Genomic DNA, 17,500 nt, shown 5'->3' with positions numbered 1-17,500 from the left:
TTAGCATGGTGCTAGTGATAGGGTTAGCATGGTGCTAGTGATAGGTTTATTATGGTGCTAGTGATAGGGTTAGCATGGTGCTAGTGATAGGGTTAGCATGGTGCTAGTGATAGGGTTAGCATGGTGCTAGTGATAGGGTTAGCATGGTGCTAGTGATAGGGTTAGCATGGTGCTAGTGATAGGTTAGCATGGTGCTAGTGATAGGTTTATTATGGTGCTAGTGATAGGGTTAGCATGGTGCTAGTGATAGGGTTAGCATGGTGCTAGTGATAGGGTTAGCATGGTGCTAGTGATAGGGTTAGCATGGTGCTAGTGATAGGGTTAGCATGGTGCTAGTGATAGGGTTAGCATGGTGCTAGTGATAGGGTTAGCATGGTGCTAGTGATATGGTTAGCATGGTGCTAGTGGTAGGGTTAGCATGGTGCTAGTGATAGGGTTAGCATGGTGCTAGTGATAGGGTTAGCATGGTGCTAGTGATAGGGTTAGCATGGTGCTAGTGATAGGGTTAGCATGGTGCTAGTGGTAGGGTTAGCATGGTGCTAGTGATAGTGTTAGCATGGTGTTAGTGGTAGGGTTAGCATGCAGCTAGTGATGGGATTAGCATGGTTCTAACCAACCCTCTCTCTCTCCCTCTCCCTCCCCTCCCCATCTCTCTCTCTCTCTCTTCCCCCTCCCACCCTCCCCTCTCTCTCTCTGCAGTTTGTTCCCAGTTCTCTAGGGGTGTCTATGCCATCTTTGGTTTCTATGACAAGAAGAGTGTGAACACCATCACATCTTTCTGTGAGACCCTCCACGTGTCCTTCATCACACCGTCCTTCCCTGCTGATGGACTCAATCAGTTTGTCCTTCAGATGAGACCCGACATCAAGGGACCTCTGGTCAGCTTAGTGGAGTATTACAAGTGGGACAAGTTCGCCTACCTCTATGACAGTGACAGGGGTGAGTCTGCTACCTATACATCTATTCATACAGGGCATTCAGAAAGTATTCAGACCCTTTGACTTTTTACACATTTTGTTATGTCACAGGCTTATTATAAAATGTACTAAATAGTTTTTTCCCCCCATCAAACTATACACAATACCCCATAATGACAAAGCAAAAACAGGTTTTTAGAAACGTTTCCAAATGTATTACAAATACAAACTCAAATATCAGATGTACGTAGCTATTCAGACCGTTTACTCAGTACTCTGTTACTATTCAGACCGTTTACTCAGTACTTTGTTACTATTCAGACCGTTTACTCAGTACTCTGTTACTATTCAGACCGTTTACTCAGTACTTTGTTACTATTCAGACCGTTTACTCAATACTTTGTTACTATTCAGACCGTTTACTCAATACTTTGTTACTATTCAGACCGTTTACTCAGTACTCTGTTACTATTCAGACCGTTTACTCAGTACTTTGTTACTATTCAGACCGTTTACTCAGTACTTTGTTACTGTTCAGACCGTTTACTCAATACTTTGTTACTATTCAGACCGTTTACTCAGTACTTTGTTGAAGAACCTTTGGCAGCCTCGAGTCTCCTTGGGTATGATGCTATATAAGCTTGGCACACCTGTATTTGGGGAGTTACTCCCATTCTTCTCTGCAGATCCTCTCAAGCTCTGTCAGGTTGGATGGGGAGTGTCGCTGCACAGCTATTTTCAGGTCTCTCCAGAGATGTTAGATCGAGTTCTGGGCTCTGGCTGGGCCACTCAAGGACATTCAGAGACTTGTCCCGAAGCCACTCTTGCGTTGTCTTGGCTGTGTGCTTAGGGTTGTTGTCCTGTTGGAAGTTGAACCATCACCCTAGTCTGAGGTCCTGAGCACTCTGGAGCAGGTTTTCATCAAGGATCTCTCTGTACTTGGCTCTGTTCATCTTTCCCTCGATCCTAACTAGTCTCCCAGTCCCTGCCACTGAAAAACATCCCCACAGCAGGATGCTGCCACTGAAAAACATCCCCACAGCAGGATGCTGCCACTGTAGGGATGGTGCGAGGTTTTCTCCAGACGTGACGCTTGGCATTCAGGCCAAAGAGTTCAATCTTGGTTTCATCAGACAAGAGAATCTTGTTTCTCACGGTCTGAGAGTCCTTTATCTGACACAACGGTAGTGGGTAGTAGTAGGGAGCCAGTTCAGGTCTGAGAGTCCTTTATCTGACACAACGGTAGTGGGTAGTAGTATAGAGCCAGTTCAGGACACAACACAACGGTAGTGGGTAGTAGTATAGAGCCAGTTCAGGACACAACGGTAGTGGGTAGTAGTAGGGAGCCAGTTCAGGACACAACGGTAGTGGGTAGTAGTATAGAGCCAGTTCAGGACACAACGGTAGTGGGTAGTAGTAGGGAGCCAGTTCAGGACACAACGGTAGTGGGTAGTAGTAGGGAGCCAGTTCAGGACACAACGGTAGTGGGTAGTAGTATAGAGCCAGTTCAGGACACAACACAACGGTAGTGGGTAGTAGTAGGGAGCCAGTTCAGGACACAACGGTAGTGGGTAGTAGTAGGGAGCAAGTTCAGGACACAACGGTAGTGGGTAGTAGTAGGGAGCCAGTTCAGGACACAACGGTAGTGGGTAGTAGTAGGGAGCCAGTTCAGGACACAACGATAGTGGGTAGTAGTAGGGAGCCAGTTCAGGACACAACGGTAGTGGGTAGTAGTAGGGAGCCAGTTCAGGACACAACGGTAGTGGGTAGTAGTAGGGAGCCAGTTCAGGACACAACGATAGTGGGTAGTAGTAGGGAGCCAGTTCAGGACACAACGGTAGTGGGTAGTAGTATAGAGCCAGTTCAGGACACAACGATAGTGGGTAGTTGTATAGAGCCAGTTCAGGCGGCAAGGGACTTGAACCAATAACCTCTAACCTCTGGGCTGCCAACCGTGTGTGTGTAGTTCTGTCTAACCCCTAACCCCAGTTACCTTTCTATCCTACCATAACCACAGTTACCTTTCAATCCTACCATGACCCCAGTTACCTTTCAATCCTACCATAACCCCAGTTACCTTTCAATCATTACCATAACCCCAGTTACCTTTCTATCCTACCATATCCCCAGTTACCTTTCTATCCTACCATAACCCCAGTTACCTTTCAATCATTACCATAACCCCAGTTACCTTTCTATCCTACCATATCCCCAGTTACCTTTCTATCCTACCATAACCCCAGTTACCTTTCAAACCTACCATGACCCTAACCCATAACCCCAGTTACCTTTATATCCTACCATATCCCCAGTTACCTTTATATCTTACCATATCCCCAGTTACCTTTATATCCTACCATAACCCTAACCCCAGTTACCTTTCTATCCTACCATGACCCTAGCCCCTAACCCCAGTTACCTTTTTCTATCCTACCATAACCCTAACCCCAGTTACCTTTCTATCCTACCATGACCCTAGCCCCTAACCCCAGTTACCTTTATATCCTACCATGACCCTAACCCCAGTTACCTTTCTATCCTACCATGACCCTAACCCCAGTTACCTTTCTATCCTACCATGACCCTAACCCCAGTTACATTTCTATCCTACCATGACCCTAACCCCAGTTACCTTTCTAACCTACCATGACCCTAACCCCTAACCCCAGTTACCTGTATATCCTACCATGACCCTAGCCCCTAACCCCAGTTACCTGTATATCCTACCATGACCCTAACCCCAGTTACCTTTCTAACCTACCATGACCCTAGCCCCTAACCCCAGTTACCTTTATATCCTACGATGACCCTAACCCCAGTTACCTTTCTAACCTACCATGACCCCAGTTACCTTTCTATCCTACCATGACCCTAACCCCAGTTACCTTTCTATCCTACCATGACCCTAACTCCAGTTACCTTTCCATCCTACCATGACCCTAGCCCCAGTTACCTTTCTAACCTGCTGTGTGTCTATATATGTGTATGTGTAGGTCTGTCCACCCTGCAAGTGATCCTGGATACAGCAGCAGAGAGGAAGTGGATTGTAACAGCCATCAACGTAGGCAACCTGAAGGATGAGAGGAAGGACGAGGCGTATCGCTCCATGTTCCAAGACCTGGAGATACGAAAGGAGAGGAGAGTCATTCTGGACTGTGAACAAGACAAGGTTAAAGACATCATGGACCAGGTTGGTCTGTCTGTCTGTCTGTCTGTCTGTCTGTCTGTCTGTCTGTCTGTCTGTCTGTCTGTCTGTCTGTCTGTCTGTCTGTCTGTCTGTCTGTCTGTCTGTCTGTCTGTCTGTCTGTCTGTCTGTCTGTCTGTCTGTCTGTGTCTAGATTGTGAACAAGACAAGGTTAAAAGTCTAACAGGCTGACTACACCTCTCGCGTCGGGGGGTGAAGTGACTATGCATAGATAATATACAGCGAGTAGCAGCAGTGTACAAAACAAAGGGCAGGGGGGGTCAATGTAATAGTCTGGTGGCCATTTGATTAATTGTTCAGCAGGCTTATGGCTTGTGGGTAGAAACTGTTAAGGAGCCTTTTGGTCCTAGACTTGGCGCTCCGGTACCGCTTGCCATGCGGTAGCAGAGAAAACAGTCTAGGACTGTTGACTGGAGTCTCTGACAATTTTATGGGCTTTCCTCTGACACCGCCTATTATATAGCTCCTGGATTGCAGGAAGCTTGGCCCCAGTGATGTACTGGGCTGTACGCACTACCCTCTGTAGCGCCTTACGGTCAGATGCCGAGCAGTTTCCATACCAGGCGGTGATGCAACCGGTCAGGGTGCTCTCGATGGTGCAGCTGTAGAACCTTTTGAGGATCTGGATCATGCCAAATCTTTTCAGTCTCCTGGGAGAGATGTTTTGTTGTGCCCTCTTCATGACTGTTTTGGTGTGTTTGGACCATGATAGTTCGCTGGTGATGTGGACACCAAGGAACTTGAAACTCTCAACCCGCTCCACTTCAGCCCCGTTGATGTTAATGGGGGCCTGTTCGGCCTGCCTTTTCCTGTAGTAGGCCAAAAAGGCCAAAAAGATCATCAAGGTCAACAACCACCCGATCCACTGCCTGTTCCTGCGGCTATGGAACCCTGACCTGTTCACCGGACGTGCTACCTGTCCCAGACCTGCTGTTTTCAACTCTCTAGAGACAGCAGGAGCGGTAGAGATACTCTGAATGATCGGCTATGAAAACCCAACTGATATTTACTCCTGAGGTGATGACTTGCTGCACCCTCGACAACTACTGTGATTATTATTATTTGACCATGCTGGTTATTTATGAACATTTGAACATCTTGGCCATGTTCTGTTATCATCTGCACCCGGCACAGCCAGAAGAGGACTGGCCACCCCTCATAGCCTGGTTCCTCTCTAGGTTTCTTCCTAGGTTCTGGCCTTTCTAGGGAGTTTTTCCTAGCCTCCGTGCTTCTACACCTGCATTGCTTGCTGTTGGGGTTTTAGCCTGGGTTTCTGTACAGCACTTTGTGACATCGGCTGATGTAAGAAGGGCTTTATAAATAAATTTGATTGATTGACTACCTGTTCACCCTGCTTCCATCCAGAAGACGAGGTCAGTACAGGTGCATCAAAGCTGGGACAGAGAGATTGAAAAACAGTTTCTATCTCAAGGCCATCAGATTATTAAACAGCCACCACTAGCACAGAGAGTCGGCTGCCTACCTACAGACAATATATCATTGGACACTTTAATAAATGGAACACTTGTCACTTTAATAAGGCCACTTTAATAATGTTTACATATCTTGTATTACTCATCTCATATGTATATTCTGTATCCTTCACTATCTATTCTTTATTCTTCAGTTGATTAGCCACTTCCTGTTCACCCCACCACCATCCAGGAGGTGAGGTCAGTATAGGTGCATCAAAGCTGGGACTGAGGGACTGAAAAACAGCTTCTATCTCAAGGCCATCAGACTGCTAAACAGCCATCACTAACTCAGAAAGGCTGCTGCCTACATTGAGGCCCAATCACTGGCCAATCAAGGGTTAATTCCACACGGTCAAGGTTAGACTTGCACAGATCGGGAGGACCTCAGGAACGTTCCTGTGGTTGAATTGTGCCACTGTCACCCAAAAGCACCTCAAATTTAGGTCAGGCTTCATTTTGGGCCTTGTGCTAAGACTTTTCTGGATGTCAATATCTTACCCCAAAAACGTCAGAGACAGCTGCTCTTCGTGTATGTGGCTCTTTATATGCCCCCCAACTATAATCTGGAAATATATTACATTCAGACTACACATTGATACATAACATTACCTAGATGGAATTTACAAGTCTTCCAAAAAGGCAAAAAAAAACAGATAAAAATCAGATTTTCTAATATGTACCGGTTCATGAGGGTTGCCTAATCACACATGAAATCTTTGAAAGATGTGCCCTTTTTAACTCTTCAAAACAGCCCCTATGGCTGTCACAGGAAGCTGAAAGTAAACGCATATCCTCATTGGGCTTTTGCAGAATCCTGAGTTTCAAGTCTTTACGTTAAGAACTGACTGATTTACAGAGGGTTGAATGCAGGGTTTTTCACTAACTGTAGGCTGTGATATCCAAACCACTTTTAGGGTGAATTTAAACAATGCCACTTTAATCATGTTTGCATATCTTACATTACTCATATCATATGTTTAGTGGGGAGAACAAGTATTTGATACACTGCCGATTTGCAGGTTTTCCTACTTACAAAGCATGTAGAGGTCTGTAATTTTCATCATAGGTACACTTCAACTGTGAGAGACGGAATCTAAAACATCTAAATCTAAATCCAGAAAATCACATTGTATGATTTTTAAGGAATTAATTTGCGTTTTATTGCATGACATAAGTATATGATCACCTACCAACCAGTAAGAATTCCAGCTCTCACAGACCTGTTAGTTTTTCTTTAAGAAGCCCTCCTGTTCTCCACTCATTACCTGTATTAACTGCACCTGTTTGAACTGATGTCCTATATTGGGTTCTATTGGGATCCATTGGGTTCTATTGGGATCCATTGGGTTCTATAGGGATCCATTGGGTTCTATTGGGATCCATTGGGTTCTATAGGGATCCACTGGGTTCTATTGGGATCCATTGGGTTCTATTGGGATCCATTGGGTTCTATTGGGATCCATTGGGTTCTATAGGGATCCATTGGGTTCTATAGGGATCCATTGGGTTCTATAGGGATCCATTGGGTTCTATAGGTATCCATTGGGTTCTATAGGGATCCATTGGGTTCTATTGGGATCCATTGGGTTCTATTGAGATCCATTGAGTTCTATTGGGATCCATTGGGTTCTATTGGGATCCATTGGGTTCTATTGGGATCCATTGGGTTCTATTGGGATCCATTGGGTTCTATAGGGATCCATTGGGTTCTATTGGGATCCATTGGGTTCTATTGGGATCCATTGGGTTCTATAGGGATCCATTGGGTTCTATTGGGATCCATTGGGTTCTATTGAGATCCATTGAGTTCTATTGGGATCCATTGGGTTCTATAGGTATCCATTGGGTTCTATAGGGATCCATTGGGTTCTATTGGGATCCATTGGGTTCTATAGGGATCCATTGGGTTCTATTGGGATCCATTGGGTTCTATTGGGATCCATTGGGTTCTATTGGGATCCATTGGATTCTATTGGGATCCATTGGGTTCTATTGGGATCCATTGGGTTCTATTGGGATCCATTGGGTTCTATAGGGATCCATTGGGTTCTATTGGGATCCATTGGGTTCTATTGGGATCCACTGGGTTCTATTGGGATCCATTCAATTATATTGGGATCAATTTAGTTCTCTTGGGATCCATTGAGTTCTATTGAATATTGTCTGTTGACTGTATTAGGTACAGTATAAGGTAAGGGTATTTGTGACATTGTTTTACGATAGAGTATATGGATTGATATTCCTGAATAATCGTTTCTGAAATGGTAAATGTGTGCTTTAATCCATTTCATAGGTAATGTACAAAACGTCTGTGTTTATCCCTTCCTAATATGGTATTGTTTTATATAATATGTTTTATATAAATTGTTTTATAAGATATTGTTTTATATAATATTGTTTTATATAATATTGTTTTACATTATATTGTTTTTTGTGTTCCTGCAGGTCATCACCATTGGCCGACATGTTAAAGGATACCATTACATCATCGCTAACCTGGTATGATACCTGCTACCTCTCATATTTCATATAACTTGTACTGACATCACACATAGCCTGGTCCTAACCTGGTATGATACTTGCTACCTCTCATATTTCATATAACTTGTACTGACATCACACATAGCCTGGTCCTAACCTGGTATGATACCTGCTACCTCTCATATTTCATATAACTTGTACTGACATCACACATAGCCTGGTCCTAACCTGGTATGATACCTGCTACCTCTCATATTTCATATAACTTGTACTGGTATCACACATAGCCTGGTCCTAACCTGGTATGATCCCTGGTACTAACCTGGTATGATACCTGGTACTATACTAACCTGGTACTAACCTGGTATGATACCTGGTAGTAACCTGGTATGATCCCTGGTACTAACCTGGTATGATCCCTGGTACTAACCTGGTATGATCTCTGGTACTAACCTGGTATGATCCCTGGTACTAACCTGGTATGATCCCTGGTACTAACCTGGTATGATACCTGGTACTAACCTGGTATGATCCCTGGTACTAACCTGGTATGATACCTGCTACCTCTCATATTTCATATAACTTGTACTGACATCACACATAGCCTGGTCCTAACCTGGTATGATCCCTGGTACCAACATGGTATGATCCCTGGTACTAACCTGGTATGATACCTGGTACTAACCTGGTATGATCCCTGCTACTAACCTGGTATGACCCCTGGTACTAACCTGGTTTGATCCCTGGTACTAACCTGGTATGATCCCTGGTACTAACCTGGTATGATCCCTGGTACTAACCTAGTATGATTCCTGGTACTAACCTGGTATGATCCCTGGTACTAACCTGGTATGATCCCTGGTACTAACCTGGTATGACCCCTGGTACTAACCTGGTTTGATCCCTGGTACTAACCTGGTATGATCCCTGGTACTAACCTGGTATGATCCCTGGTACTAACCTGGTATGATACCTGCTACCTCTCATATTTCATATAACTTGTACTGACATCACACATAGCCTGGTCCTAACCTGGTATGATCCCTGGTACTAACCTGGTATGATACCTGCTACCTCTCATATTTCATATAACTTGTACTGACATCACACATAGCCTGGTACTAACCTGGTTAGTGATCCCTGGTACCAACATGGTATGATCCCTGGTACTAACCTGCTATGATACCTGGTACTAACCTGGTATGACCCCTTGTACTAACCTGGTATGATACCTGCTACCTCTCATATTTCATATAACTTGTACTGACATCACACATAGCCTGGTACTAACCTGGTATGATCCCTGGTACTAACCTGGTATGATACCTGGTACTAACCTGGTATGATACCTGGTAGTAACCTGGTATGATCCCTGGTACTAACCTGGTATGATCCCTGGTACTAACCTGGTATGATCTCTGGTACTAACCTGGTATGATCCCTGGTACTAACCTGGTATGATCCCTGGTACTAACCTGGTATGATCCCTGGTACTAACCTGGTATGATCCCTGGTACTAACCTGGTATGATCCCTGGTACTAACCTGGTATGATCCCTGGTACTAACCTGGTATGATACCTGGTACTAACCTGGAATGATCCCTGGTACTAGCCTGGTATGATCCCTGGTACTAACCTGGTATGATCCCTGGTACCTCTCATATTACTACATAACTGGTAATGACAGCACATATAGCCTGGTACTAACCTGGTATGATCCCTGGTACTAACCTGGTGTGATCCCTGGTACTAACCTGGTATGATCCCTGGTACCAACCTGGTATGATCCCTGGTACTAACCTGGTATGATACCTGGTACTAACCTGGTATGATCCCTGGCACTAACCTGGTATGACCCCTGGTACTAACCTGGTTTGATCCCTGGTACTAACCTGGTATGATCCCTGGTACTAACCTGGTATGATCCCTGGTACTAACCTGGTGTGATCCCTGGTACTAACCTGGTATGATCCCTGGTACTAACCTGGTATGATCCCTGGTACTAACCTGGTATGATCTCTGGTACTAACCTGGTATGATCCCTGGTACTAACCTGGTATGATCCCTGGTACTAACCTGATATGATACCTAGTACTAACCTGGTATGATCCCTGGTACTAACCTGGTATGATCCCTGGTACTACCCTGGTATGATCCCTGGTACTAACCTGGTATGATCCCTGGTACTAACCTGGTATGATACCTAGTACTAACCTGGTATGATCCCTGGTACTAACCTGGTATGATCCCTGGTACTACCCTGGTATGATCCCTGGTACTAACCTGGTATGATACCTGGTACTAACCTGGCATGATCCCTGGTACTAACCTGGTATGATCCCTGGTACTAACCTGGTATGATACCTGGTACTAACCTGGTATGATCCCTGGTACTAGCCTGGTATGATCCCTGGTACTAACCTGGTATGATCCCTGGTACCTCTCATATTACTACATAACTGGTAATGACATCACATATAGCCTGGTACTCACCTGGTATGATCCCTGGTACTAACCTGGTGTGATCCCTGGTACTAACCTGGTATGATCCCTGGTACCAACCTGGTATGATCCCTGGTACTAACTTGGTTTGATCCCTGGTACTAACCTGGTATGATCCCTGGTACTAACCTGGTATGACCCCTTGTACTAACCTGGTTTGATCCCTGGTACTATCCTGGTATGATCCCTGGTACTAACCTGGTATGACCCCTGGTACTAACCTGTTATGATACCTGGTACTAACCTGGTATGATCCCTGGTACTAACCTGGTATGATCCCTGGTACTAACCTGGTATGATCTCTGGTACTAACCTGGTATGTTCCCTGGTACTAACCTGGTATGATACCTGGTACTAACCTGGTATGATCACTGGTACTAACCTGGTATGATACCTGGTACCTCTCATATTACTACATAACTGGTAATGACATCACATATAGCCTGGTACTCACCTGGTATGATCCCTGGTACTAACCTGGTGTGATCCCTGGTACTAACCTGGTATGATCCCTGGTACCAACCTGGTATGATCCCTGGTACTAACCTGGTATGATCCCTGGTACTAACCTGGTTTGATCCCTGGTACTAACCTGGTATGATCTCTGGTACTAACCTGGTATGATACCTGGTACTAACCTGGTATGATCTCTGGTACTAACCTGGTATGATACATGGTACTAACCTGGTATGATCCCTGGTACTAACCTGGTATGATCCCTGGTACTAACCTGGTATGATCCCTGGTACTAACCTAGTATGATACCTGGTACTAACCTGGTATGATCCCTGGTACCTCTCATATTACTACATAACTGGTAATGACATCACATATAGCTTGGTACTAACTCAGTGTCTGTGTGTGTGTGTGTGTGTGTGTGTTTGTGTGTGTGTGTGTGTCCAGGGCTTCGTTGATTGTGACCTGTCTAAGATCCAGTATGGATACCAGGTTATTAACTGTGTGTGTGTGTGTGTGTGTGTGTGTGTGTGTGTGTGTGTGTGTGTGTGTGTGTGTGTGTGTGTGTGTGTGTGTGTGTGTGTGTGTGTGTCCAGGGCTTCGTTGATGGTGACCTGTCTAAGATCCAGTATGGGGGAGCCAATGTGTCAGGTTTCCAGATTGTTGACTTTGAGGAGCCACTCGTCTCCAAGTTCGACCAGAGATGGGAAGCACTGGAGGAGAAAGAGTACCCTGGTGCTGACAGCAGGATCAGGGTAGTACTCCTAACCTCTAACCCCTAATCCCTACCCTTCCCTAACCCTGGTGCTGACAGCAGGATCAGGGTAGTACCCCTAACCCCTAACCCCTACCCTACCCTAACCCTGGTGCTGACAGCAGGATCAGGGTAGTACCCCTAACCCCTACCCTACCCTAACCCCTACCCTAACCCTGGTGCTGACAGCAGGATCAGGGTAGTACCCCTAAACTCTAACCCCCAACCTCTAACCCTACCCTACCCTAACACCTACCCTAACCCTGGTGCTGACAGCAGGATCAGGGTAGTACCCCTAACCTCTAACCCCTAATCTCTACCCTAACCCTGGTGCTGACAGCAGGATCAGAGTACCACCTCTAATATCTAACCCTAACCCATGACCCCTACCCTAACCCTTGACCCCTACCCTAACCCTGGAGCTGACAGCAGGATCAGGGTAGTACCACCTCTAATCTCTAACCCTTGACCCCTACCCTAACCCTTGACCCCGACCCTAACCCTGGAGCTGACAGCAGGATCAGAGTACCACCTCTAATATCTAACCCTAACCCATGACCCCTACCCTAACCCTTGACCCCTACCCTAACCCTGGAGCTGACAGCAGGATCAGGGTAGTACCACCTCTAATCTCATACCCTTGACCCCTACCCTATACTGAAGTGAGGATTCGTTCAATCAGTCACTTGCATGAACACATAAATGGGTTATTAGAACAGCATATCAGCACATCTCTCAATAACCCTCCATTTCTCTCTCCCTCTATCTCTCTCTCTCTCTCCCTCTCTCCACATCTTTCAATATATCGTCATCTCTCGATCTCTTTCTCTCTCCCTCTATCCCTCTATCTCTCTCTGTCTCTCCACATCTCTCAATATCTCTTCATCTCTCCACCTCTCTCTCTCTCTCTCTCTCTCTCTCTCTCTCTCTCTCTCTCTCTCTCTCTCTCCATCTCTGAATATCTCTCCATTTCTCTCTCCCGCTATCCCTCTATCTCTCTCTCTCCAGTACACATCAGCTCTGACTTATGATGCGGTCCAGGTTATGACTGAAGCGTTCCGGACACTCACCAAGCAGCGGATCGATTTCAGTCGTCGTGGAAATAACGGGGACTGTCTGGCCAATCCAGCAGTGCCCTGGTCTCAGGGGATGGAGATAGAACGCGCTCTCAAACAGGTTACCATAGAAACAGATTTTAGCGTGTTTTTAGGGTCTTCAATGATCTTGTGTGTTGTGTAGTTTTATATGGATGGGGTAAAATACTGGTTATTTGTGGTGTGTGTGTGTGTGTGTGTGTGTGTGTGTGTGTGTGTGTGTGTGTGTGTGTGTGTGTGTGTGTAGGTGCGTGTGGATGGGCTGACAGGTAATATCCAGTTTGACCAGTATGGTAAAAGAGTCAACTACTCCGTCAACGTGATGGAACTGAAGAACACTGGACCAGTTAAGGTACAGCCAATCAGCATTTACCAGCACACTTACTTCCTTACAATCAGCCAATTAACATTCACCAGCCTATTCACTTCCTTACAATCAGTCAATCAGCATTGTCCGGACCTCTGGCAGTCTCTATGGGGGTGCCACAGGGTTCAATTCTCAGGCCAACTCTCTTCTCTGTATACATCAATGATGTCGCTCTTGCTGCTGGTGATTCTCTGATCCACCTCTACGCAGACGACACCATTCTGTATACTTCTGGCCCTTCTTTGGACACTGTGTTAACTAACCTCCAGACAAGCTTCAATGCCATACAACTCTCCTTCCGTGGCCTCCAACTGCTTTTAAATGCTAGTAAAACTAAATGCATGCTATTCAACCGATTGTTGCCCGAACCCGCCTGCCCGACTAGCATCACTACTCTGGACGGTTCTGACTTAGAATATGTGGACAACTACAAATACCTAGGTGTCTGGTTAGACTGTAAACTCTCCTTCCAGATTCACATTAAGCATCTCCATTCCAAAATTAAATCTAGAATTGGCTTCCTATTCCGCAACAAAGCATCATTCACTCATGCTGCCAAAAATTCCCTCGTAAAACTGACTATCCTACCGATCCTTGACTTCTGCGATGTAATTTATAAAATAGCCTCCAACACTCTACTCAGCAAGTTGGATGCAGTCTATCACAGTGCCATCTGTTTTGTCACCGAAGCCCCATATACCACCCACCACTGCGACCTGTATGCTCAACTATAAGTCTTTGCTAGGTAAAGCTCCGCCTTATCTCAGCTCACTGGTCACAATAACAACATCCACCCGTAGCACGCACTCCAGCAGGTATATCTCACTGGTCATCCCCCAAAGCCAAAACCTACTTTGGCCGCCTTTCCTTCCAGTTCTCTGCTGCCAATGACTGGAACGAATTGCAAAAATGAATTTAAACCAAGAGAAAGTCCTGTTGTAGCGTACCTCTGAATTCCAGAAAAAACTGCTGTATCTAAAGCCTCCTGGAGGTCAACCCGAGTCGGTATCTAAAGCCTCCTGGAGGTCAACCCGAGTCGGTATCTAAAGCCTCCTGGAGGTCAACCCGAGTCGGTATCTAAAGCCTCCTGGAGGTCAACCCGAGTCGGTATCTAAAGCCTCCTGGAGGTCAACCCGAGTCGCTATCTAAAGCCTCCTGGAGGTCAACCCGAGTCGGTATCTAAAGCCTCCTGGAGGTCAACCCGAGTCGGTATCTAAAGCCTCCTGGAGGTCAACCCGAGTCGCTATCTAAAGCCTCCTGGAAGTCAACAAGAGTCGGTATCTAAAGCCTCTTGGAAGTCAACCCGAGTCGGTATCTAAAGCCTCCTGGATGTCAACCCGAGTCGGTATCTAAAGCCTCTTGGAAGTCAACCCGAGTCGGTATCTAAAGCCTCTTGGAAGTCAACCCGAGTCGGTATCTAAAGCCTCTTGGAAGTCAACCCGAGTCGGTATCTAAAGCCTCCTGGATGTCAACCCGAGTCGGTATCTAAAGCCTCCTGGAAGTCAACCCGAGTCGGTATCTAAAGCCTCTTGGAAGTCAACCCGAGTCGGTATCTAAAGCCTCCTGGAAGTCAACCCGAGTCGGTATCTAAAGCCTCCTGGAAGTCAACCCGAGTCGGTATCTAAAGCCTCCTGGAGGTCAACCCGAGTCGCTATCTAAAGCCTCCTGGAAGTCAACCCGAGTCGGTATCTAAAGCCTCTTGGAAGTCAACCCGAGTCGGTATCTAAAGCCTCCTGGAGGTCAACCCGAGTCCGTATCTAAAGCCTCCTGGAAGTCAACCCGAGTCGGTATCTAAAGCCTCTTGGAAGTCAACCCGAGTCGCTATCTAATATGTGTGCAACAAACCTAGAAGAGATAAACGTGAAAGCATCCAGCGGAGATCAGCTTCTCATTAGCTAGCTAACGTTAGCTATATTATAGTTATAAAGCATTATGATTACTGTTTTGAAATAACATATATTTATTTGATTGTACATATGTCTTAGCAAGCAAGCTCTTTATCAGCAAACTAAGCTTTTTTTAGTCATAATATGTGTGTTTTCAGATTGGCTACTGGAATGAAGTGGACAAGATGGTGGTGACTAAACTAGACATCTTCCCCAACGACACTAATGGGATGGAGAACAAGACTGTTATCGTCACAACTATCCTGGTAACAACGTGGTGAAGGGTGGTGGGTGGTGAAGGATGGTGGGTGGTGAAGGGTGAAGGGTGGTGGGTGGTGATGGGTGGTGGGTGGTGAAGGATGGTGGGTGGTGAAGGGTAAAGGGTGGTGGGTGGTGATGGGTGGTGGGTGGTGGGTGGTGGTGGTTGGTGATGGGTGGTGGGTGGTGAAGGATGGTGGGTGGTGGGTGGTGGTGGTTGGTGATGGGTGGTGGCTGGTGAAGGGTGGTAAAAGGATGGTGGGTGGTGGGTGGTGGTGGTTGGTGATGGGTGGTGGCTGGTGAAGGATGGTGGGTGGTGGGTGGTGGTGGTTGGTGATGGGTGGTGGCTGGTGAAGGGTGGTGAAGGATGGTGGGTGGTGGGTGAAGGGTGGTGGCTGGTGGGTGGTGAAGGGTGGTAGGTGGTGAAGGGTGGTGGGTGGTGAAGGGTGGTGGCTGGTGGATGGTGAATGGGTGGTAGGTGGTGAAGGGTGGTGGGTGGTGGGTGAAGGGTGGTGGGTGGTGAAGGGTGGTGGCTGGTGGGTGGTGAAGGGTGGTGGGTGGTGAAGGGTGGTGGGTGGTGGGTGAAGGGTGGTGGGTGGTGAGGGTGGTGGTGGGTGGTGAAGGGTGGTGGGTGGTGAGGGTGGTAAAGGGTGGTGGCTGGTGGGTGGTGAAGGGTGGTGAAGGATGGTAGGTGGTGGGTGAAGGGTGGTGGCTGGTGGGTGGTGAAGGGTGGTAGGTGGTGAAGGGTGGTGGGTGGTGGGTGGTGAATGGGTGGTAGGTGGTGAAGGGTGGTGGGTGGTGGGTGAAGGGTGGTGGGTGAAGGGTGGTAGGTGGTGAAGGGTGGTGGGTGGTGGGTGGTGAATGGGTGGTAGGTGGTGAAGGGTGGTGGGTGGTGGGTGAAGGGTGGTGGGTGAATGGGTGGTAGGTGGTGAAGGGTGGTGGGTGGTGGGTGAAGGGTGGTGGGTAAAGGGTGGTGGGTGGTGAAGGGTGGTGGGTGGTGGGTGGTGAAGGGTGGTGAAGGGTGGTGGGTGGTGAAGGGTGGTGGGTGGTGAAGGGTGGTGGGTGGTGGGTGGTGGGTGGTGAAGGGTGGTGGGTGGTGGGTGGTGTAGGGTGGTGGGTGATGAAGGGTGGTGGCTGGTGGGTGGTGAAGGGTGGTGGGTGGTGAAGGGTGGTGGGTGGTGAAGGGTGGTGGGTGGTGGGTGGTGAAGGGTGGTGGGTGGTGAAGGGTGGTGGGTGGTGGGTTGTAAAGGGTGGTGGGTGGTGAGGGGTGGTGGGTGGTGGGTGGTGAAGGGTGGTGGGTGGTGGGTGGTTGTTCGAATGACAAAAAATATGGTCATCTTTAAAGACATCCTGGTAAAAGTGTGTGTGTGTGTGTGTGTGTGTGTGTGTGTGTGTGTGTGTGTGTGTGTGTGTGTGTGTGTGTGTGTGTGTGTGTGTGTGTGTGTGTGTGTGTGTGTGTGTGTGTGTTTTGCAGGAAGCCCCATACGTGATGCTAAAAAAGAATGCTGAGTTGTTCCTAGACAACGACCGTTACGAAGGCTACTGCGTCGACCTGGCAGCAGAGATCGCTAAGCACTGTGGGATACGCTACCAGCTAAGGATTGTGGGAGATGGAAAGTACGGAGCTCGAGACGCTGAAACCAAGATCTGGAACGGGATGGTTGGAGAGCTGGTGTACGGGGTAAGAACCCTGACCTCTGACCTTTGATCTCTGTTGTTATTATGAAATTAGAACCTGAGGAGACAAGAACTAAGTGTAACTCTCTGCCTCCCCTCTCCCCCTCCTTCCCTCTCCTCATCCCCTCTCCTCCCCTATCCCCTCTCCCCCTCTCCTCCTCCTCCTCCTCCTTCTCCCCTCTCCTCCTTCTCCCCCTCCTCCCCTCTCCTCCTCCTCCCCTCTCCCCCTCCCCCTCCTCCCCTCTCCCCCCCCCCCCCACCTGTAGAAAGCAGACATAGCCGTAGCCCCTCTCACTATCACCCTGGTCCGAGAGGAGGTGATCGACTTCTCCAAGCCATTCATGTCTCTGGGCATCTCCATCATGATCAAGAAGCCCCAGAAGTCTAAACCAGGGGTTTTCTCCTTCCTGGACCCGCTGGCCTATGAG

General features: G+C 47.4%; 1 protein-coding gene across 6 annotated transcripts in view; it reads left to right on the top strand.

The window, feature by feature from the left end:
• The window catches only part of LOC110516909 (glutamate receptor 2), a 64,595-nt gene that overhangs the window by 21,063 nt on the left and 26,032 nt on the right, over positions 1 to 17,500 (top strand). For all 6 annotated transcript variants that reach the window (XR_005041631.1, XM_036971964.1, XM_036971963.1 and 3 more), the window contains exons 3-11: positions 700 to 939; positions 3,911 to 4,107; positions 8,043 to 8,096; positions 11,633 to 11,791; positions 12,799 to 12,966; positions 13,132 to 13,236; positions 15,296 to 15,403; positions 16,870 to 17,076; positions 17,339 to 17,500. The exon at positions 17,339 to 17,500 is cut by the window's right edge and continues 206 nt beyond it. Coding sequence is in view for 5 of the 6 variants with exons in the window: in XM_036971964.1 (XP_036827859.1) it covers positions 700 to 939; positions 3,911 to 4,107; positions 8,043 to 8,096; positions 11,633 to 11,791; positions 12,799 to 12,966; positions 13,132 to 13,236; positions 15,296 to 15,403; positions 16,870 to 17,076; positions 17,339 to 17,500 (1,400 nt within the window). In the remaining variant the exon portion in view is untranslated. The remainder of the gene's footprint in view (positions 1 to 699; positions 940 to 3,910; positions 4,108 to 8,042; positions 8,097 to 11,632; positions 11,792 to 12,798; positions 12,967 to 13,131; positions 13,237 to 15,295; positions 15,404 to 16,869; positions 17,077 to 17,338) is intronic.

Source organism: Oncorhynchus mykiss, unplaced genomic scaffold, assembly GCF_013265735.2.
Source record: "Oncorhynchus mykiss isolate Arlee unplaced genomic scaffold, USDA_OmykA_1.1 un_scaffold_87, whole genome shotgun sequence".
Taxonomy (NCBI): Eukaryota; Metazoa; Chordata; class Actinopteri; order Salmoniformes; family Salmonidae; genus Oncorhynchus; species Oncorhynchus mykiss.
Note: the sequence above shows the minus strand (reverse complement) of the source record. Positions and strands in the feature narration are given on the sequence as shown.